Source organism: Diceros bicornis, chromosome 12 (genome assembly GCF_020826845.1).
Source record: "Diceros bicornis minor isolate mBicDic1 chromosome 12, mDicBic1.mat.cur, whole genome shotgun sequence".
NCBI classification, from domain to species: Eukaryota; Metazoa; Chordata; class Mammalia; order Perissodactyla; family Rhinocerotidae; genus Diceros; species Diceros bicornis.
Genome location: NC_080751.1, coordinates 9,596,415 through 9,620,870, shown reverse-complemented (window position 1 = coordinate 9,620,870; position 24,456 = coordinate 9,596,415). Strand labels below are relative to the sequence as shown.

The following is a 24,456-nucleotide window of genomic DNA, read 5'->3' as shown; positions in this document are numbered from 1 at the left end:
ATATGGAGCAGCAAAATACACCTAAAGTGACACAAGGTAAAGGCAGACTTAATAGTAATATTCTAGCACCTAAGAAATTACTTGTCCTGCAGGAAATAAATATGAAAAAAACAAATTTGTAGTGAAAATACCCAACAAAACTTAACATAACTGAATATATATCTATATCTACATGTATCAGATATTTATATTTTTTCTTTGGGATCTGGTAACTATGCATATTTTTCCCCCATACTTCTCATTTCCCAAACTTTCTTTCACTAATATTTTTAAAAATATTTTACTTGAAAAAATTTAAAACTGTTTACAGATATGTTGCAAATATAAAAATAATTAAAGAACACCAACATGTTCTGTACCTAGATTCACCAATTGTTAATATTTTACCCCATTTGCTGTGTCATTTGTTTTCTTTCTCTCAGGCACACAAACTCCTTAACTATTTTTAAATGGGTAAAATCAACTTTATTTTACATATACACATATATACATCACAAACAACTGAGACTCTTTCTCTAATTATTTCCATTAAGAATTAAATATTTAGGGGCCTGCCCAGTGGTGCAGCAGTTAAGTTCCTGCACTCTGCTTCCAAGGCCTGAGCTTCGCCAGTTTGGATCCTGGGCACAGACCTACTTACTGCTCATCAAGCCGTGCTGAGGCGGCGTCCCACGTAGAGCAACTAGAAGGATGTACAACTAGGATATCCAACTATGTACTGGGGCTTTAGGGAGGAAAAAAAAGAATTACAGGTTTATAAAAGGGTTGACACCAGAGCACCTATGAATTTGCTGGTTTTGCCTTGTTCAAAGAATTATTAATTTAATGGAGGGCTGTAGGTACAACAAAATCTCCCCAAATGTTGACTTGATGTAGTGATGACCATGAAACATTGTGTCCTTGCAACTAGAAGGTTAAATAGAGTAACCACTTACCTAAATTCGACTAATCCATGCCCACATATTCTCAATTTTAGTGTTAAAAACACACACACAAAATAGAGTTGTTTGTTCCTTTTGGATCATGGTATAATATTGAATATTTTCTTTTAAGTATTTTATAAGCTTTGATTTAAGAAACATTATTTAAAATGTCAAAATTAGATCAGCGTAAACAAAGAGAACTCATGACATTTTAATGATAGGGCACTATGTATTTGTCATTGGTGAAGAGAGAGAGACAGAGACCTGCATAATCCATTCATTTCTGAAACTAATTTATAACTAAGATTTTTTTTCCTCGTAGCTCCATACAACTTCTAAGCAGGTAAAGATATTTGAGGCCATCCAGTTCATTTACCATAAGATCAAAAGTCCCCATCCCAGCATCCTAACAGGTGGACCTCCTGCCTCTGCAGGACATTATTGGGAAGAAATCATTGGGGAAATTTCTTGTTTTATTTTTGGAAAGTCTAAGTGTTAAAAACAAAACAAAACAAAAAAAAGAGTTCCTTCTCACACCAAAATTTCCAAAGTAAATGTCTAGAGCACCTTACCTGTCCTCGATTGTTAGAGTTTACCATGTTTTGTTATGGTCATAAATACAAGTCTTGTTTTCATGATATGGCTGGGAAATGCTTGGTGAGAAAATTACATTGCAGTCTCCCCCCTTTGATCAGTTTTCACATATGATTGGTAGTTAATAAATATTTTGGAATACTTGATTCTGCCAGATTTTCGTGTCTCATCTTGACAGTGGCCTATTACGTGGTTTCCCTTCCACCCTTCTACCCTTCTTCAGCCTGTTTTCTCACACTGCCACTAAAGTCGCTTTTCCAAAAACCAGAAGTGTCCTCTCTTCTCTGCTTATACAAGAAAGTTTAAACTTCCTTCCAGTGTCCCCACTCAGTACAAGTAGATCAGCTGTTGTTTACAGGCCTGGATGCAGAGGAGGCCCTTGGTCCATGTGGAGGGCTGTGCAGTGGAACTGTCCTGGTTAGCTCTTAGCTTTCCTGCTGCTTGAGCAGGTCTGCAAGCTTTCATTTCCCCGGAGGTAATGTGGGTCTAACGTGGCCACATAGATTTGTTGAATTAATGAAATTGTATACAAAAACACTTTGTAGAGTGACTAATGTAAACGCTAATTAAATGTTAGCCATGGTGCTGGTGAGAAATGGATGCTTTTTAATTATTGTCTTTTTCCACTAAAAAAAATCTTTTTCACTTTGATTTCTTTCTTTTTGGAAAATGATCTAAATTTTCCTCTTTGGTTAAACGTTAAAGGTATTAAGTTTCAAAATTTGTTACTTTAACAAAGTTTGCATTGTAAGTTTAGTTAATACTGACCAACCCCTCAGAATGAATTCTATGGTTTTAGATATTTACAATCAAAGATAAATAATACATTGTGGTCAGATTGTCACACACTTGAAAAAGTGAATAAAAAGTTCATTATTGGTGAATACTATGCTAGGAAAAAAGGTATAGACTGTTGTGTATTAGTCTTTGGCTCGAAACCTGCAAACAAATTGTTTCCCAAATCATTGCCAGTAACTTTGATTTACCATCTATTTCTTTTGCTAATGTCAATAATCCTAATTCTGCCTCTAGAAAAGGCTAATTCTCTTTTTTTTTTTAGTTTTATTTCTTTATTTTTTTCCCCCAAAGCCCCAGTAGATAGTTCTATGTCATAGCTGCACATCTTTCTAGTTGCTGTATGTGGGACACGGCCTCAGCATGGCTGGAGAAGCAGTGTGTCAGTGCGTGCCTGGGATCCGAACCCGGGCCGCCAGCAGCGGAGCGCGCGCACTTAACCACTAAGCCACGGGGCTAGCCCTAATTCTCTTTAGCTTTTTCAAGATTTCAGGCTAAATCTTGAAATTGACTTGTCCTTTCAAGTCAATTTTGCTTTTTATTTATGATTATACATTTATAATTATGCAAATACCAGTTGTATATAGATTAATTTTATCTGAGAATAATTGTTAGATATTATGAAACAGTCATCCCCCAGTAACCACTGTTTACATTCCTATATAAAGAGTAATCAATTTAAAATCATCACTCAGAGCGGGTGTCTGTTTAGGGATGAGCTGGGGAAAGTGGAGAGATCCTTTGTATTTCCTTAGCAGCTTCCCATCTCTGGGCCCTACTTAATTAAGCTTTGCACAGCCTTGTCACTTACAGTAAGGAAAGGTTAATGTTCTCAGTTAACTGCTACCAGACTGGAGTAGAACACTCCAGGAGATAAACAGCTATGGCAGAACGACGCACATCGTTCCTGATTTAAACTCATACAGTTAGACCTGCAGCCATGTAATGAGGCCTTACACAGGCTGCCACGTGCAGAATAGAGATAAGTGGTGGGAGAGTTGAGCGAGTAATTCGTACAGTGAATGGGATGTTGGAGAGGGCAGAGGGTGGGGGGTATAAGGTAGAGCAAGAAGGAGTATCAGTGACAAAAAGAACATAGCAATATAAAGTGAAAGCACCTAAAGGAACAGAGACCAAGGGGAGCATACTAACAATTAGTCCTGCAAACTTAGGTCAGTAGCACTTATTTAGGCAAGAAGGCTAACCAAGCCGTACTTTCTTAGATGGCAAAAGTAACAAGATGTTACATCAGGAACGATGTGTGTCGTTCTGCCATAGCTGTTTATCTCCTGGAGTGTTCTACTCCAGTCTGGTAGCAGTTAACTGAGAACATTAACCTTTCCTTACTGTAAGTGACAAGGCTGTGCAAAGCTTAATTAAGTAGGGCCCAGAGATGGGAAGCTGCTAAGGAAATACAAAGGATCTCTCCACTTTCCCCAGCTCATCCCTAAACACAGACGCCTGCTCTGAGTGATGCTTAAAAGTAACAAGACTTTTCCTCTCTTTCAAGCAACTCCATTCCATGACTTTCCACGTGGAGATTTCATGAACAGTAAAAATAAGTAGCAGATGCCCATGTTTTTCATGTGTTTTAATTCATATCCTTTGGAAACATGTCCCATTTAAAAAATATATGTTTTGTGGTAGCAGTTTTACTTCTGGTGCCTAACACTGCCTGGTACATAGTCAGCTCTCTGTGAACATTTGTTGAATGGGAGAAAGAATGAATGAGTGACAGTATCTGCTGGACAGCAGGATGAGGCAAAATGAGTCAGTCAGTTTAGACCAAGGGTTATGATTACTGTCGAAACTTATTTACATTTAAGTAAGGAGAAAATGTATTGATAGTGCAAAATTGTCGACAATAATAATAGTAATAACAATAATAAAATAATGTATCTTTGACCTTGCTATATGATTTAACCTTTAGGTTTAAATCAGTATATCTTTCATCTTGGATTTTGGAGAACTTAAATAAAAGTCCTCAAGCCACCTGCCTTGGAAAGCTGCCACTTGTGTAGGTTTAACTTATCAGGTAACTCTTGTCATGCTAAGGCATCTCTTTCCTTAAACTACTTCTTCCTTCAAGGTCACATTCCTTTTGACTTGCATGAATAACCCTAGTTTGCCTTATTTTTTTCTTGCCTCTTTGACCATTATATCTCCATCTCCTTGGCTTACTCTTCTTTCCTGCCACCTAAATATGTCTTTTCCCTAGAGTTCTATCCTTTACCCTATTTGATTCTCATTAAAGGGCCTCATTTGTTGGGTCACATGTATTCCACATCTGTTGCTCTCATCCCAATCTCTCTCCTGAGCTCCAGACCTGTGTCCAGCTGTATATGTGACATGTTAATTTGGGTGACTTCTGAGCATCTAAAAAGTTCTCAAGGGGCTGGCCCGGTGGTGTAGCGGTTAAGTTCGCATGCTCTGCTTCAGCGGCCCAGGGTTCGCAGGTTCAGATCCCAGGCACAGACCTACGCACCACTCATCAAGCTATCCTGTGGCAGGAGTCCCACATATAAAGTAAAGGTAGGTGGGCACAGATGTTAGCCCAGGGCCAATCTTCCTCAGAAAAAAGAGGAGGATTGGCAACAGATGTTAACTCAGGGCTAATCTTCCTCACCAAAAAAAAAAAAAAGTTCTCAGGCTAAATCTAGTGTTTGTCCTCTGTGAAGCCTAACCTTTCTTCTTCTTGTATTTCTTGTTTTGGCTAAAGGAACTACCTTTTTGAATGTGGCCATTCAATCCAGAAAAGTGAGTCATATCCACTTTCCTCTCCAGTTAATCTTGAAATCTTGTAAATTCAGTTCCTTTTACAACTCTTGACTCTTCATCTTTATGACCATTGGTTTATTCAGGCCCATATTTTTTGCCTGGATCATTGTAATAACTTCCTAATTGGTTGCTCTGTCCTCCTCCCGACTTCTTCCCTCTATATTCCATCATGTCTGCCAGTTGAGCTTTTCCAAAATGCAAATCAGATGTTATGCATTATTTACCCGTGAAATTCCGTCTTCAGGATAAACTTTAAAGTTCTTAGCATGGCATCAGATCATTTCAGTAGTCCCTAACTCTCTCATCTCATATCCTCTCTTTCCTTGCCTTCCATTCTATGTTCTGCCATAATTAATGATTTATTATTGTTCAGATGTACAATTACTGTTTCATTTACATGTTGCCTCTCATGGTATTTCCTCTGTCTGAACTTCCTTTGCTTTTTCCTTTACCTGATAAATTTATATTCATCCTTACTTAGGTAGTTAATCTTTTGAAACCTTCACTAATTCTTCCAATAATTAAACCACTATGCCATGTTACTATTATACTTTGTGCATATTAATATTAAACATATTATTATGTTTCCAGTTTCTGTCTCTCCCCAAATGTGAGCACCAGGAGGCCAGAGACCAGGTCTCACTCATACTCTTATCTGCATGGTTAGCACAGAGACATAAAAAAAAATGTTTGTTAAATGGAAACATAAATGAATACTCTCACTGTTTTGATCTTAGTGGCTATCTAGTTTATCCACTCATAACTTCTTCTCAGCCTTCCAGACTGTGTCATATGCTATGTCAACTTCTCCACAATAGACATTCCATACCTTCATGAACATTCTATTATGTTCCAATGGGCATCCATTATCTTCTTGGTTGTGTTAACCTTTTTCAAGTGTCTATTTTCCAGTGCTTTACAAAGAATCTGTATAATTTAAATCATCGTCAACAGATGTATATCAGAATCCAGAGTTCAAAAGAGAACAAGACATCCTCATTAAGCACAAACAATATTTTTCAATCCATGCTATGTTTCTTGAAAAGCAATTAACATATTGCACATTATTCCTATGAGATGCAAAGTGTTTCTTTCTCATCTTAATTTGCCTGCTTAAAAATAGACAGAAAGAGATAGATGAGTTTACCTCAAGGTGTATTGCATTTCCCTTGTGGCCAGTGAAGCAATTTCCTTTTCATATTTGTAGAATATTGATACAATTATTCTTTTATCAGACATGAAGTTTAAGTGTATAACCAGTTTGTGGAAATCACCTAGTAATTTATTAGGTTGGTAACAGCAATTAAGTCATAATTGCTTCTGAGAAATATAAATTGACTTTTCATTTTAAATGGATAATTTAACATTCCAAACCACTGATATAGAGTGTAACTAATTGCTGGGATAAGAAGTTTGCTTCTCCTATTATTAAACTTAAAAAATTTTCAACCATTGATAAACCAGTAACTAATTTTCAGTTGCTGGATTATTTGGTTCATGTCATATCTTTATTTTTTTTCCCTTGGCTGCTTACCTTTTTACTATTTAAGGATGTAATGAAGGAGAGAATTTTAAATGGACATGTATCAGGTTGGTAGGCCCGTGGTTTTTTCAACTATTTAAAAATGTAAAAGTCGTTCTTAGCTTGGAAACCATACAAAAATGGATAACAGGCCTAATTTGGCTCATGAGCCATTGTTTACTGACCTTCTTATGAGACTTTCAAATGTTTGTGGAATTTTTATTCCTATGACACTGCTGCTTTCAATAACACCCCCTCTTCGTGTATACACACTCTATACTTACATGCACACATTGAGAATGCCTATTGGCTTAGCTTATACTGCATGAAAATTTAAAATAGTTCCTTTTTTAGATAAATCAGGGTCAAGGATTTTACAGTGGTGGTTCACCAACCAGCGGATTTGGCTGCCTCAGCTAGTCTGACTCACACTGAGAGCAGAACTAACATTTGTCATCTTGATAGGTGATTCTATAATTCTGAATCTCAAGCTCACTAAGCCACATCAAATACCAGTGTAGACCAAAATGTGCATACCTAACTGAAGGGCCACCCACATGTATTCATCTGCAAATACTAGGTTCACTGTGGTGTCCTGTCATGCTCCAGAAGCCTTTTGATGAAAGTTGGAAAAAGGACATTTTGTTCACGAATCCTAAATCTGCTAATCAGCATATATTTATCAACTACTTATGTGCAAAGCACTCAACTGGGTGCAGTAGAAGATACCAAAGTGTAAGGAAAGCATCCTAATTGGTGATCTCTCTCTCTCTCTCTCTCACACACACACACACACCACTAACAGTGCATGGTAATGTCGGACAAGGGCCAAGCTGGGTAATAGGTGACAAGGCGTTCAATACTAGGACCTAAGGGAGAGAGCCGTGTGCACAGAGAGTTGAAGATAGTCTTTCTTGAGTAGGATCAACATGGGCTTCTGACACATCAGGCAGAAAGGGACTGAAATATTCAATAGAGAAGAATTAATACCACAATAACACAAGAAGCATACTGGGGTGGGGTGAGGCAGTCAGAGACCACTTTAGCTGGAAGCGGGGGGCTCATGAAGAGAGAATGAAGGGAGATGAAGTTTGAGATGCACAGACTGGTGTCAGATTACTGAGAATCTTGAAAGCCAGGGATCTTAAACATGAAGTGAATGGATGTGAGCTTATATTTCTTTAGGCTATACTTTGGTTGAAAATGACATCCCAATTGTGAGGGTTGGATGAAAAATGCAACCCATTGCTTAATTCCATTGGGAATATTGACATATCTTACAAAAGGGATGATAGAAATAGAATTGGAGAACCACCCGATAAAATTGCAACATCTATAAATTATCAGGTGGTTGATCATTATAGGTAATTGCAGAGTCATTGAAGGTTTGGGGCTAGTGGGGTAGTATGATTAAGCAGAATTTTAAGAATGATCTATTAGGGAAAAATAAGTTGTACAAGAAAGGAGGTCAATTTAGAGTCTTGATAATGGAGGAAATGGAGGTGATAATGGCCTGAATTAGGAGTAGAGTATGGAGTGGCACTGGAAATATAAAGTGTTACATAAAAAATAGCTAGTTCAAAGGACTCAATTGTTAATGTTTATTACTTCTATGTGTCATATACTATTCTAAGCTCTTTATATGTATGATTTAGTTTTCTCAGCAACCCTATAGATACTGCTAATATTCCTATTTTTCAAATGAGCAAACTGAAATATTCACCATTTAAGCAACCTGCTCAGTTAGAAATTACAGCTAAAAGGAACTGGAGCCAGGACTCTAATCCAAGCTGCCCAACTCTGTACTATTTTATACCTGGTCATAGATTATATGGATGCTTGCTTGACCTTTCAACAGAAGTGCCTGAGAGAAGCAGGCTGAGCGCATGGGCTTTGGAGTCAGAATGACTCCTCAAGTTTTTCACTGCATAGTCTTCAGCAAGCCACTCCCCCTGTGTGAGCAACACTTCCTTGCTTGTGAAGTGAGGATTTCTCATGGGTTCTAATTTCTCATTAGTACACTAGGAGAATGAAGTGAGATTATAGGTTCCCATTTCCCTCCTGTTTCTGTTTTTCCTTCATAGAAATGAGGGTGTTAGGCTCTGGAGGAAGATGAAGAGTTCATTCTTACACATATTATACTTAAGGTGATGATTGGACATCCAGCTGGCAGTGTCCAGTGTGCCGCCGTAGATACAGGCCTGGGCCTCAGGAGGGTCAGGACTGGACATGGAGCTTCAGTTCTCATTCATGAGCAGGTGATGGCTAAGACATGGGAGTAGTTGAGCTCTTCAAGAAAGAGGGTATTGAGAGAACTTCTGAAAACACGGAGCAGGACCTTGAGATATACCAGCTACTTGGGTAAATCAAGGAAGAAGAATTGGGGAAGAGATGAGAGAAGGAGCTGTCGGAGATGTACAAGGAGAACCACAGTAAAGTAGGGTCTCCTTAAGTATAGGTGAGGCTTAATTTAAGGAGTGGATGGTAAATTGTGTTAAGTACCACACAGAGATCAAAGAGGATGAAGACTGAATAAAAAAGATGGCGAACAATGTAGAGAGTTTAAGGAGAATTAAGAGATCATATGCCTGCTTTTTCAGCAAAAGAGTAAAACTGGTTTTCTTTGTTTGACTCTCTAAAGATTTGATTAAATGAGTTTTTGACACTTGCTTTCTAATCAATCCATAATGTAAAGGTAAGAATGATTACCTTTGCCCTGCTTTACGGTGATTAGTTGTTAACTAGTATCCCTGTCAGAGCCTGGTACTGTGCTCATGAAGTGCCCACAGCAGCTCAGTGAAACACACAGATGGTACAATTAGGGAAAATGAAACCAGCTTCCACTAGATCACACCATCCAATAAGAACATCCCAGAGCTGGACTTCTTCACCCAGTTTTTTATCCATTATCTTTGATAAATAACCGAATTACCAATTTCACCTCAAAGACACCACGTTAGGCTTGTTCTGAGCAGGGCTGTGTTTAATGACTTATGGGGCCAAGGGCCAGAGTAACAACTCTGTCTTCCTAAATATCAGTTTTTCCTCTCAAATTAATTAACATGGGCTTAGATAGATTTCTCTTTTTTAAAAAAACATGAAATATCTAAGAATAAAAAGTGCTGTATAATTATCAAGTCATTATCTTTGTCATTTATTTCAGATTAAACTGAACTGTTTAATTACAAATAATATCTTAAGTAGATAAATGGTATAATTACTTTAAGTATACGCCTGAGAAGAAAGAGTAAGAAATCAATAACATAGTATGCAATTTTAAAATTAAAGTAAATCTAAAATGCAGGTTAGAGTTTTTCTGTAGCTTAATAAAAAATAGATGATTAAAACTCAATAACCTTGGTATTTTCCATTCCAAATGTTACCCCGATTAGGCCAAGAGAAACTCTTCATGTGAAGATAGAGAGATTCTCACTGGGAGAGCTTGGCACAGAATGAAAAAGATGAAAATGTATCTGTGTTAATTATTGATACACTACAGGGAGCATAAGTGTTTAAAACAGAACAAATAACATGCGTTTGATTTAGACACTACGGTTAATTTATTCAAATAGTCTTGATTTATACTTTTATCTCAGACTTCAGTCTTTAAAATTAGTATTTAAAGCATTCAGAGCCAGAATTACGCTCATGCCTCATTTTCAGTAGATGTCTTTCATTCTCAGTTTTCAGTGCTATGAAGTTCCATTTATTTTTCTCCTTCTGTAGGCATTTTAATGGGAAACTGGGAGAGACTGCCTCAGGGGTCACTAGTCAAATATTTTTAACTGGATAGCAGACATTTTTTAAAGAACACTGCAGTGAATAGTTCCTCGATAGGTATTGCCGGGACTTGTTCGTTTGTTTTGTCTTGGATTGTATCAGTGCAGGAAAATAATACAATCAAGAAAATTAAATGTCTTAACAAATCTTGATCCCACTAGGACTCTCTGTGACCTAGACCATTTCTAAAAGGCCAAGGCAGCATGAAGCTCTAAGCTAAACTAAATCTTGAGTTTCTCTTGGCATGCTCAGTCATCTTCAAATTCCACCTAGGCTAAGGCACCATTACCTCCAGACCACATGGCCTTGTACTCCTTCTTCATGTTGCCAGAAACAGAAGGACTCTTGATTTTTATACTTGTGAGACAGAAGAAAGGAAGAGGGAAGGAAAGGCAGGAGGATGGAAAGACGGAGGTATGGAGGGAAAGAAGGAAAGACTGTGGTATCAGTGAAACATAAAACCTATTAGTGATACCCCAGCACAGGGCAAACTCCACAATTTAGATACACAGAGGTAAATAGGACAGTGGGGTGATGATAAAGGTGCAGAGGAAAGGAAGTGAGGACATGTGCCCATTGTTGCCTATTCCTGGGAAAAGCTCAGAATAATTAAAGGAGACATATTTCCTTGCTTAAACATGCAGTGTCATTTAGGTTTTCTGTTTTTCCTTGCTTTAATTACTCCATATCAGAATGTCATATTCCTTTAGAAGAATGATTTTGACTAATGTTACCTTCCTCTCTAAGATTCTTTTTTGAGATCTTTAAAAAATGAAAGTGAATGACTACATAAGGGCATGTTGACATTTATTCTTTCTTCTGCTTGTTTGATTTGAAATAGTTATGTTGGACAGCAGGTGATGAGGGTCTGGTTTTTATGAGGTAGAACAGCACAATTTATTATTTTCCTTAGTTGCTACCTTGAACTATGAAGGTAGTAAAAATCCAGGACTCATTTATCTTATAGGATTGTCACAAACAGCAAAGAAAACCACAAGACTTTCTCATACCGCTAGCATTTGCTTTTTCCATGTTTATAAGGTTAGATTTGGGGAAAAAATTATTAAATCAGTCTATACTTTATATTATCAAATTGTTTTCTTCACTGTCTTTTTTGGCATTTTGAAAATTCTGTATACATTTGAGATGACTAAGCAGTTCCCTAAAGGGTCTAACTAATGTTGAAAGTCAGAAAATCTAAAGATAATAAATAAGATTTTCCCCTAGTCTTTAACAAGCAGTTTCTTGGCTACTAAAGAAAAAAGCTTCAGCTTCCTCAGCTGTGCATTAGGAATCTTGGCAACTTAATCTGTGGGTATAAAACCACTCCATTAGTGTTATGTGTATGCTAGAGCCTTTCTACTGATGTAACTGTAATTAAACATATTACTTTCATGCTCCAGATCTTACCAGGTATGCCAGTCTTGCTTAATTACTTCTTTGAGTGCAAGTAGGTACAAATTCAGCTTTAAGATGGTTAATTCCTAGCCAAAGACAGAACAATATATATTTGTGTTTTCCTTCTTCGTAGAAAAGTGTATTATGATAGCTGCTGACCAATTGGAAACCGGTGAGAAATTAAAAGTAGGATAAAGTAGAATTTTAGAGCTTTTATCCCTGGTCGTTGCTCACTGTTTGTCATACCATCTAAAGTGTGAAAGAATTAGAACTACTGCTACTTGAGTGTCTGAGATGGGAAAATGGCTGTTCCATTAATTTCCTCATAGTGATCAACAGCATGCGCTCAGAAGGATACAAAGGGGAAACAATGTAGTGTAGTGGCTACATCACAGACTCTGGAGCTAGAGGGCATGCATCCCAGTTCCATCTCTGCCCTTTGACTTGTGTGTGCCTGGACAATTATTCATCTCTCTGAGCACATGTCCTGCTATATATAGTTGACATCTACATGTGGTTTTTTGTGTGTTTTGTTTTGTTTTGAGATTCTTGTTATTGTAAATTCAGTCTTCCAATCAGATGCTCCTTGTATATATCAAGACAATTGACTTTGCATATTAATACAAGTGCCTTCATGAAAAAAACATTTTTTAATTTGTAGTAATTTTTTGGTTGATTCTCATTTTTTCCAAGTAAACAGCTATAGCATCTGCAATCAGAAATAGTTTCATCTTCTCCTTTCTAATTTTAATACTATTTAGTTCTTTCTCTTTTCTAGTGGTATTTTCTAGAAACTTCAGAAAACATTAAATAATTTTTTATGAATTTGAAAATATTTTTGTTTTGTCTCAACATTATTAGGTTGCTTCTGTTACTTTCCATTGAGCCTGATGAGGCTTTGGATTAAGATATTTAGAAATAAATAAGTATAGTGTATATACAGATATACACACACAAGCACACGGATTATCATCCATAACTTCCTAGCTTCCAAGTTCAATGGACAATTTCAGTCTTGATCTTATTTGCCCTCTTTGTAGAATTCTCTGTTGTCCTCCTGCGTCAACTATGGCCATACAATCTCCTGGGTCTAGTCAGATATCTCTCACCATTCTTTACTATGTCATTTGTGGGCGCTTTCTCTGTTACACATTGAGAGTTTCCCAGGGTTGTGTCTTGGGCTGACTGCTCTTCTTATTTTGTTATTTCTCATTGAGATATCACATCCATTCTCATGGCTCCCGCTCCTGCCTTTATTCTGATGATCCTAAATCTTTATAGCTGGCCTATTTTCATACACTTATAATCAACCTTCCACCAGACTTTTCCACTTAATGAGTCAAAGGCACCTTAAGCCTGCTCTTCTTCATCTGTTATTTTTCACCATTGTTCAAGGTAAGCAAATGTTTTCTTAAAGGGCCAATAGTAAATTTTCCAAGTTTTTTGGATCATACAGTCTGTCTTAACTTTTTAACTCTCCCATTGTAGTGTGAAAATAACCATAGACAGTATGTAAATGAAGGGGACTTACTGTGTTCTAATAAAACATTATTTACAAAATAGGAGGCTGACACCCAGGATATAGCTTGCTGATGCCTGCATTGTTGATTGCCCATGCTAGAAATTTAGGATTTTATCTTTGACTCCTTCTTCTTCATTCTCATAATCTATATATCTCTAAATTTTGCAAATTGACATTCTAAATGTGTCCCAATATACGGCCTTCTCTTTGTCTGTACAAACACAATCTTGTGCTCTCCCCGTCTTTCTTTTGGGCTTTGGGGCTTGGTAATTGCTCCCTTGCCTTTTGGTTCTAGTCCTGCCAAAGCTAACTTCCCTAACTACCAGAGGAAACTTTCTAAAACCAAACAGGATCATGCCACTCTTATGTGTTAAACTCTTGGTGACTCTTCATTGTCTAAAGGAGTGTTCACAAAGTGAAAGCTTCTCAACATGGCATAGAAGTCTCTTCCAGACATGGCTGTTGCTCTCCTAGCCAACTTTATCTCCTTTTTCATCTGTTCAGGTCCTTGGAGAAGCAAATGTCAAGGTAGATGGGATTAGATGTGTAAGGAGGAATTGCCTATGAAGGATAAAGTGGGGAAGAAGCAGCAGACACCTGTGAAAGGAGAGCAAGAAAGAAAGAGGACCCGTATAGGAAGAGCCTCAGCACAGTTCTGAGAAAGTCTCAGGCAGGCCAGTGGGGAGTCTGGAGCAGGAGCAGAGGTTGTCTGTTGGAGAAGTCCCCGTTAGGCAGGAATGGCCTGACTGTGCTCAGTGATTGACAGGGGCTGCCTGGGTTCAAGTGTGGCTCCTTGTGAAACTGTGGTTGATCTACAGGTGCAGTAGATAGAGACAGTCAGTTGACTATGCTCGCACAGAAGTTTCTCTTAAAGGTGCTTGGGGCATCTCCATGGCACCACACCTGTGACTTCACACTTGACACTTCAGCTCCAATAAACCTCTTATAATACTCTTCATGCACTGTGATATCTTTCACCTCCATGCATTTGTTCTCACTTCCTATTCTGTCTGCATTGCCTCTTCTTACCCCCAACTTTGCTTGGCCAACTGCTTTTCACTCTTTAAGTCTTAGCTGAGGACTAATCTCCTCCTGAAAGATTTCTTTAGCTACCTCCCACTTCCCGACTGTGCAGATTGTCATCACTCAGTCATTCCTTAACACTATGGGTATATTTTCCAAATTACAATTGGTTGCACGTCTTTGTTTTTATTTTTGTTTAGACAGTGAACCTCTTAAAGGATTACTCAGTCTGTGCCCTCAGACACCCACAGTAACTGGCACCCACTTGTTGAATAGATGGCTATACTCTCAATTGTCCATTGGAAGGGCAAGGTGACCCAGATGTGACATAAAAGAAGACAGTATGACAGATGATGCTTATGCCATTATTTTTGGTTTAGAAGAGTTTCATAGTTTTTTTAAGTAAGAAATATATTTTTATGATTATGATTTATTAGGCTCATTTCAACTGAATGTGGGCAATCTGATACATTGGATCGAACACTGGGCTTAAAATCAAAAGCCCTCTGTTCAAATCCTGGTGTCCTCATTTTGTAGCTGAATGACCATGCAACATCTCTGGCATCGTTTTCCTCTTCAGTAAGATGGAGATGGTAATTTCAAGGACACAGAATTGTGGACCTCTCAAATCATTTGCAATGCATTCAACTCCTTGCTTTGACAGAGGTCTCTCTGCTGCTTCCTATTGTATCAGAGCCTCCATCAAGCTTAACTCAATGTCCCATGATTGTACTGAAGTTTTAGATCACATAACTCCTTGTAGAGAGAATAGATGATAGGTGTGATTTAAAAGCAGTATTCTTCTAACAGTTTTATGTGTGGTGAGTACAGTTAAATGTGTTATTCTGGGAAGTAGTTTTGAACTAGATGGTCTCCTGAATTATTTCAAGTTGAAATTTTTATAGAGTTCAACATTGGAAAAAATGGGAGATCAATTATGTAGGACTAGAGAGACCGTTATAGCACTGACTTGATGGCCGAATAGGATCCTGGCCTGCTGTGTTTGGTAGTGAATTATTATAGCTGCTGTCTTTATAGCCGTGCTTTCCAGTTGCCACTCCGTAAACTGTAAGATCGAAAACAATAACTTTATGTTAATAAAAAATAAGTAAAAATTACAAAACACAAAATAGTATGCAAGTCAAATAGGCAGAATGAAAATAGACAAGATAAAAAAGAAATTAAAGTAAATCTTATTTTAAAAAAGAAGAAAAAGACTAAGAAATGTAGGCCCACAATTTTAAAATGAACTAAAATGACATATAAGATGGAACTAAAAGATCAAAAGGATGAAAATATTAAATGAGCTTTAAGAATGCAAACAAGAGACTTAGATATTTAAAATGTAAAATCTTGGTGGATTAAAATAAGTCAGTACAGTTAGAAGCACCATAAAATCCTCTTGCAAGAACACACCTTTGTCCTAAAGGGAGAGACAGGAAGCCTCGTCCTTGTCCTCTCTGTTTGGTCCTGGCATGTTACCCACTTGAAATATTCCCTCAGTGACCAGCGAGGGGAGTTTTGATCCTGGATGCTGCTACTGGTGTGCCCCTTCCGGCCAGTAGAGGGCAGCATCACAGAGAGATGAGGACCAGCTGAGCTCATGCAGGGAAATGAGGGGACCTGTTTGCTGATCTGAAATGATCCTGAAGAGAACCTGCCTAGGTGTTTGTTTTTAAATCACTCCCAAATAATGCAGAAGCGAATACTCCTCCCTCACTCCACTTTGCTTTTCATTCTCTGCATTTCTTGCTCAGGATTCAGCTCTGGGAGTTTTTTTCCTATTACTTTAGCAACTGTAGAATAGAACTGTAGAAATTTTCTTTTCCCTTAGCCCTTAAGGCCCTGGCTTCATTTTTTTTTTTTTTTCATCTTATTTTCTCATTTCCCAAAGCCTGTTGGAGATCTGGTCAGTTATCTGAACACACACACACACACACACACACACACACCATACACCCTCCCATACACACACACACACACCTCTCCACCCATTATACACAACTCAAACCTACCCACTCATAGATAAACGCACCCAGGCAATCCACACCCCCTACATACACACATGCACACAGACGCCCGCCCCTCAGCACTGCCCTCTACCTTTACCCCTTTTCTCTCCCCTGAGTGGCTTCTGCCCGCCAGCCTTCCACATCCATCAATTGCTATGCTCCCATCTCCCCCACAGATACAGATTGAAATATTGTAAATTTATTGTTTCTTTTCCAGGGAGATGTTTTTAAAGCTTTTCCCCTGTGATCTATAAATAATGAGTAATTCCATTAGAAATGTGATGAATAGCGTAAGTTTTATGCAGAGTTTTTCAAGCTCAATGTTTTAATGCATTTACTTTCATGAGAGCCCCGGGCCATGGCAGGTTGGATGCTTGTGTGGCTGACACTGCAAATTCTCTCTTGCCACATATCCCAAAGTATGTTCCTTAGGTCCTCATAGATAATACATGCATTTTAAAGGGGACCCTCTCTGTGCTCAAATAGGTTTGAGGAATGCTACAGTAAACTGACTCCTTTAATGCAGAACTCCCCAAAGCATTTCATGTGATCATTTGCTCTGGGCAATGCAGTATTTCCAAAACTTCTTTTTTCATCACAACATTACATGTCTAAGCTCAGTGTTCCATGGAAAATAATTTAGGATATAATGTTCTAATGACAGTTGTACATTTTGCTCTGCACTGCAGAGAAACTGTTTTACAATTGCACTTATTGAAGAGTTCAAATTTACCTCAGTGTATTTCCACCAAATTGCTACCTCTTTATATTTTTAGTCCAAAAGTATAATAAAAATCTATCCTAGAGCAAATATATGATTCTGAAGAGTCTCCTGAAACCTCAAAGCAGAACAAATAATTTGTATTGTTTTATGTTAATGTGGGTTTCTGTAAAGAGTTCTTTGAAAATCAATAATCTTTATAAAGGAAAATAGTCTAATTATATTTTGACGAAGTGTTTCTTTAATTAGAATATCAGTACTTAATGCATGTTGCATGGTAAGTGAAATTATCATAAACGCATCAGCTGAAAAGCAGTAGAAAGAAAGACAGAGCTAGAAAGAGAGAGAATTCAAATGGATCCCCTTTGAATTGTCCTTGCAGATGCAGTTCTAGTACAAATGGCAGGTGTAGCAGGAGCACCTATGCTCCTCTCTCAACTTTCCTTTGAGAATCTCACCTGTAATGATAGACTCTGCAAAGCCATCTACTGCACTGAGGCCTCTGCCTGATTTTTTCACACTGTTTGGAGGATTCCTGGGCACAAGGGACAGGCTCTAAGGAACACTATTCTGAGTTAAGGAAAAATCCTCCTCTTTCTAAGATCTAAGAGAGTCCAAGTATGAAGGTAGTCTTCATTCCAAAATGTGCCACAGAATAGCTTATCTTCTGTTTGCATAACCTTGTGCATTTGCTCTCTAAACTGAAGAGGGAACTTTGATCAATGAGTAATTTCCTAGGAAACTCAAGCTTCCAGTGGACTTCAGACCTGTCTGTGTTTAGTGTCTGCTTCTTTCTTTCTAAGTTGCCCCCTGCTTGCACTCATTCGTCAGGACTACATTGTCCTTGTTTTGGAAGGATCTCTCTGCTATGGAGATTTGCATTTGAACAGGAATCCGAGAATCAGAGCCACTGATGCTCTGAGCACAACCTTCAGCAAACACCTTAGGATGCTTCGGAGAGTTAGGGCAAAACTTTCTAGAGTACATACTCGGCCCTATTTTGTAATAACTAAGAAGTTATTTTATATTCCACTAGAAAAAAAATCACATAACTTTTTTATGCTCTCCCTTCCCTTTTTGGCACTAAGCACTCTAGTAGGCATATAGTAGGTACTCAGCAGGTGGCAGTTTGGCGATGGTATACCTCCTACTCTCATTTGCTTTTCTTATTATATTTGTAGATATGGTAAATTGTGTTTTCTAATCTTATATATATATATATATTTTTTTTTTAATTTGATGAACATTTAAGGAATGATGAACATCAAAGGAAACAGTACTGGAATGGCGATTCACCATAACACCCTAGAGTTGGAAGAGCATTTATTCCTTCACCACCACTCTAGTCCTTGTACCTCTGTGTGCACCTTCAATGAAGATGAGCATACTGTTTCCTGCAGCAGTCATTCGGCTTTGGTTAACCTTGTTGGAATGATCTTCCTTGTTCTGAACAGAAAAGGGGTCCCCAATGGAAACGAGCCATTGGGCAAAGTCAGCTTTGCCTCTCTATTTCATGCATTTAGTTATAACACACTTCATCAGTCTCTTTACTCCCTTGACTTGCTGGGAATATTCTCCAGGTTCTGCTCCTATCCCTCTGACTATTTTTTCTATCATCTTTTTTGATTCTCATCCTTCTGCATACCCTTGGAAATTGGTATTAACTGAGTCTTCTTCAGTCTGCTCTTCTTGTTCTGTTTACTTTACTAGTATGCCGTTCACTACCTTGTGTCCACATAGCCCTGACAACTCCCAGATCCTTATTCAGGGTGATATATCTCCTGAATTCTGGATGCATATTTCTGTCTACCTCTGGACATCTCCCTCTATGTGTTTCCAGGCTCCTCAGACTTAGCAGGGGCAAAATTAAGATAAAATTCTCTGTGACACCTTCCTTTTAGGAAACATCTCTATTTTTCCTCTTATCTAGGCTCCTTCAGAATATGTTATACCACTATCAGGATACTGTCAGTTAATTGTAACAAATCACACACACACACACACACACACACATTATGAATCCTTTTCTAGAGTGCTAGTTTTCATACAAAAATTACTTCCTAGTGGGAAGTAACCTGTACTGTGCATGCCTGTTGGATGCTGTTTGCCCAGGTTTCAAAAGGCATCCTGCCATGAGGCTCTCCACTTCTCATGAGGTGGATGTGATATGTACACCAGTCACCGCTAATGCATCCTTAAGTTGTTGATTACCTATCATGTTCTAGCTCTGGGGCTCTAAAATCTTCCCATAATCCCCCAAAGTGCTGCACTGAAATGTGCTTTCCTTGAAGACTGCAAACTTAAAAAATGCCAAGCCAGTGTCACAATCTCATTTGAAAACTCTTCCGTGAGATAGCCTTTGCCCAGAACACATTCTTGAAACAAGATGTGCAATTTTCTCCCTGAAGATTAGATTTAGGGCAAATATTTTACAGAACGTTGATACGGTGTCAAGGCCACTTTAGAATCTAAGTAACCAGTTTCTTCTCCACAGAGAAGTCCTGCCCTCAGATATTTCTGGTTTAGAAAACAGGGTGCAAAGTCAGGCTTCTCTTCTCTGCTAATTTTTCCCTTGTACTGCTTTCAGAATAAGATAATCCTGGACCCCATGACGTTCAGCGAGGCCAGGTTCCGGCCGTCCCTCGAGGAGAGGCTGGAGAGCATCATCAGCGGCGCGGCGCTCATGGCCGACTCGTCCTGCACGCGCGACGACCGCCGCGAGAGGATCGTGGCCGAGTGCAACGCCGTGCGGCAGGCGCTCCAGGATCTGCTCAGCGAGTACATGAATAACGTAAGTCCCGGGCTCTCGCGCCCTGGTCTCCGTGGACTCTGCTGCGCCAGCTTGGGGCGCTCGGGGAAGCATGCACAGCGTGCGACGGCGCCAGGTGTTCCCCAGAGTCAGCCAGGTGAAACCGAAGAACCACTTTGGGAGAATCTGTGTCCTGGTTTGGTCTCAGAATGCATTTTTAGTGTGGAAGAGATTTTTTAGGGAAAGATTGGCTTTTTACTTGAGTGATTTCTTGGTCATTTTAGTGGCTGGCCTTTGATTTAGGTAAGATGTCATTTGGTCAAAGTGGATGGTTGATGGAAATAACAGGATTACTGAAGTCCTCGTTTACAAAGAGCACTTTCAAAGCCGAAGATAGCTATAGATGCTAATCTTCATCCCTAAGAGGCATTAATAAATATGGTAAGTTTTCAAATGTTTGTACAGACTTGGTTAAGGTGGAAACGTTCTAACTGCGGTGAAATTTGGAGGAACTTGATCGATTCGTTGTGCAATTAGAAATTCTTATGAGAGTGGGTCTCTAAGTTTTCCAATGGGTGTTGGTGTTGTCTAGTGATGTTGTAGCACAGACAATAGCTGTTTTCTCCCACAGTTATAAAATGTGATGGTGCTTGTATACCTGAAAACTATACGGTGGAGATGAAATCCATATTCTTTGTTTTGAAAGGTACTGAATTACATTTGTATTGATTTGCTACATATGTTCAACTGAGGTGTTCTTGTTGATGCCCAGTGCAGGCAACCATGAGTGATCTGGAGTTCCTCCTATCCTGGACTCTTGGATTTGAGAGAATTCGGCATAAAGTGGAAAAATGTAGATAAAGTGAGGTCTTGATGTTGCATGTTGAAACAATGCCCTGGGTAGTGGTCAGGTAGGGAGAAGGGACACTGCAAATCTGCTCACAGCTGTGAAAGCCCATGCTGGGTCCTGTTGGAACACCCTAAGGCAATGCTGAGACAAAGTGCTAACCCATGACCCTCTCTCCAGCCGATTCTTCTTACCATACCCATCCCTAACTGACCTGCAGCCCCTGGGTCAAGCCAGGAGTCAGCATTGACAGGAACAGTGCTGCTCCTACTAGACTTTCCAGAGAACTTTGATCTAGAAAACAAAAATGTAAAATGCCCTACAAACTAAAAAACAAAATCTGTTTCCTTTCCGTGAACCTTCAGATTCTTTGATTTTGGAAGACTTGCCCATTTTCAGCACACAAAGAATAGGGTATGGTGGCCTCACGTGGTATCCTGCTGCTTAGGAGGACTTCTCTGTAGGACACTGGATGGCCAACACTTTCTGTAATTTGGGGCTATGGCTTCAGTGCAGGGGAAAGCTGGAAATGTTGATCACCAGTGTCTCCCACCCTAAGTGAATCTTTTGAATAGAAGATTCAACAAAAAAGAATGCTTATAAACTCTGGGATTCTGTTTGTTTGTCTTTTAACAGAATAGCAACAGGCTAATTACTTTTATGTGGAATTTGATTTTATATTAAGGCATGCTAGTATTTGTATCAATGAAGAATTATTGCCAAAGAAGGAAGTAGAAACTACAGAGATCACAGTGATGGTTAAGATCTCAATATAAATAAATCAGAAAAAAAAAAAAAAAGTATGTTCTTGTGACTAGAAATCACAGAATGTGACTAAAGAAGAGTTGATCAAGATGTGACATGTAATTTTCAGTTTGGTGTCTAGAATCCTGTCAAGTAGAAGATTTTTCTTTCAGTGTAAACTCATATACATCAGCAGAGCTGATAGAGTTTTGTTTTTTTTTTTTGACTCCAGGTGCTTGTTTTTCTGTTCACAATCTTGTGATGCAGGAATGTTTTGTATTTTTATTGAAAACTTGGTTTCTACTTTGATATGGTTACAGATAACACATAGGTGGGTATAGTGCTTAAATTTCAAGGTGTGCAAATTCTATTTGCTTTGAACCATCAGGATCAAATGCTGAAATAAAACACCTCCTACTGACTTTTATATAAACTGTATAAAATTTACTTGGACTTTACACTTCTTTGGTGATTTCAAGGTAGAATTGGATGCAGCTAGACCAGCTCCATAATCCCTGTTCAGTGCACTCATTTCTACTGCCACAATATCAATTTATATTTTACTTTGATATAACCTATATTAGTATAAAAACCACATACACATCTATGCCTTGACTGAAATGTCTGTTGTAATTAACAGCCACTAAATTAGTCAATTGTGGCTAGACTGTTATATTTCTTTTTAAATTTTATAAGCTTTGGGAATAAAGGTATTATCAAATTATCACTGCGTATTTTCATCATAATGTGCTAGGTGATATCATTAGGATAAAGAAGTCATAGATTGAGAAGAAAATATTTAAAAATTGGCGTTACTGACACTTCTGGATTCTAAAAATCTCCTGGTTTGTCCCTGATGAAGATTCAAATTATGATGCTCACTTGTAGGCAAAGCTGTTCTAAATTCATGTACATGCCAAGTGGTGTGGAAAGGAGGGACATGGAGATTGAGGAGAAGAGCTGTATACTAAATGATTAAGGAAGAGTAGTCTGCATGGGGCATGGGCCATGGTTTAGCCATGTGGCTTACACTGAGCTCAGTAGGATATCAGTTGTGTGTCAGATATTTCCACAAAGGTATATACAAATTAATGAATGTGTGTGTGTGATTTAAAGATATAAAAAAAATTGTACACTTGAAAGAAACTGTGGTATGAGAAAAAAGGACTGGGTAAACAGATGCATGTGACAGAAATTATGATCACAGAGTGTGCTAGAAAAGACTGTTGAAATAGTTTTAGGAAAGCCCCTGGGTGCCCTTAATTTATTTTATCAAGTTTATGATGTGACCCTAAGTGGGAAGATTCTTAAAAATAATCTCCCTTTAAATAGAACATCCTTATTGTTCAGATGTGGAGACTAATGGGTAGAGAGAGACTCTTTTTCAAAAGGATGCAGGGCCTTTGGATTAGTGCCATCAGGGTGGTTGTTGGAGTAGTGTGTTGAGGACTATAAATAGTTCCAAATTATAATGAAGACATAAACTGTTCTCTGGAACTTATAATTTCGTACAACCCTTTTCTGTGGCATTAAAACTCTTTTTTCACCAAAAAAAAAAAAAGAAAAAATCTTAAAAGTGATCCCATGATAAGAAACATTTAAACTTGGTATTTTATTGTGATGATAATAAGAATTTTGTGATGGATCCAAATTTAGAATATTGTATTAATTCAAAAAATATGTATTGTGTGTCTGGCTGCTTTGTGCCAGGCACTGTTCTAGGCTTCTGGGGATACAGAAAGGAGCAAAATAGACAAAATTCTCTGCTCTCCTGAGATTTACACTCTAGTAGGCGGAGACAGACAATAAATAAATAATTTGAGCAAGAGTTATCTCGGATGGTGATAAGTGACATGGAGAAATATAAAACCTGGGAGACAGGGAGGATGGGGTGCAGTTGTTAGTAAAGAGGACCCAGAAGGGGTTCATTGAGAAGATGACATTTGGTTAAACCATTACTTCTTAAAGACCTTTTGGAGATGAGGGAGCAAAGACCACTTGAGGTGGAAGGAGCAGCACGGTCAAGTGCCTTGGGTTGCTTGAGGACCATGGGCAGCTCCTGTGGCTGTGACAGTTTAGTGGTGGGTAGCAGGAGATGGGGTCTGCAAGGTGACAAGGTGTCAGATTACACAGAGCCTTGTGCACCATTATTTGAAATTTGACTTTTACTTTTAATGGAATGGAAAGTCAATGGAGAGCGTTGGGCAGAAACTGCCATGACTTAGGTGTTGAGGACAGGCCATAGGAGTCAAGGGGTAAAAAAGCAGGAGGGCGGATGAGGAGACCTTGGAGACTTCTAATTCATGAGAGGATGGTGGCTTGGGCCAAGTGGTACCAGTAGAAGTAAAATGCTCAAATTCTCAAATATTTTAAAGAAAATTTGCTTGTAGCTAACAAGTGAGAAGAATGTGTCAGTTTTATGAACATATAATGGACAATGGGCAGTGTGAATGACAGTTGCAGCTTATGAGCCACCCTAAGATGATGTCTTCTTTTGGTTTTGGATGCACAGAAATTCTGATTTACTCAGATGTAGTAACAATTTCTAAATAGCTCGCTTTGCAATGCCTGGATATTCTGATAGACAGATTGCATTTGAAAAGGGAATTAAGTAGAAAAATTTTATTTCAAAGTTGTATCAGCAAAAATTACCAAGTATGGTTTACATTCTAATAGACATAAAAGACTAGAAACATATAATACTTATTCTAAGTGCTAAAACTAACTGCAGAACAGTAAGGAGATGCGTTACACTGTTAATTCTTTGCGCACAATTCACTGTTTGTCCTTGGTGAGAACCTGTGGGCAGATATGCCTGGACCTTGTATATTGCGGTGCTGTACAGCCTGGTTCCATTTTCTATACATAGACCCTCTGTGCTGCTCTAGATTGCTTTTTTAAAGACTAATGCGGAACTACAATTTTCTTAAACAATCATACAATTAAAGTTTAACTGTTTGCACAGTGATGGCAGAGAATCGGGTGGCATAAAGTAATTGCTTGCTGGTCTCTGCTATGTTAAAATGCGGTAGGTTATTTTTTAATTGT

At 38.4% G+C, this 24,456-nt stretch overlaps 1 protein-coding gene across 4 annotated transcripts in view; it reads left to right on the top strand.

Annotated features, from left to right (window-relative positions):
• The window catches only part of CTNNA2 (catenin alpha 2), a 1,068,899-nt gene that overhangs the window by 364,565 nt on the left and 679,878 nt on the right, over nucleotides 1-24,456 (top strand). For all 4 annotated transcript variants that reach the window (XM_058550823.1, XM_058550821.1, XM_058550822.1 and 1 more), the window contains one exon: nucleotides 19,656-19,859. In XM_058550823.1, the coding sequence (XP_058406806.1) occupies nucleotides 19,656-19,859 (204 nt within the window). The remainder of the gene's footprint in view (nucleotides 1-19,655; nucleotides 19,860-24,456) is intronic.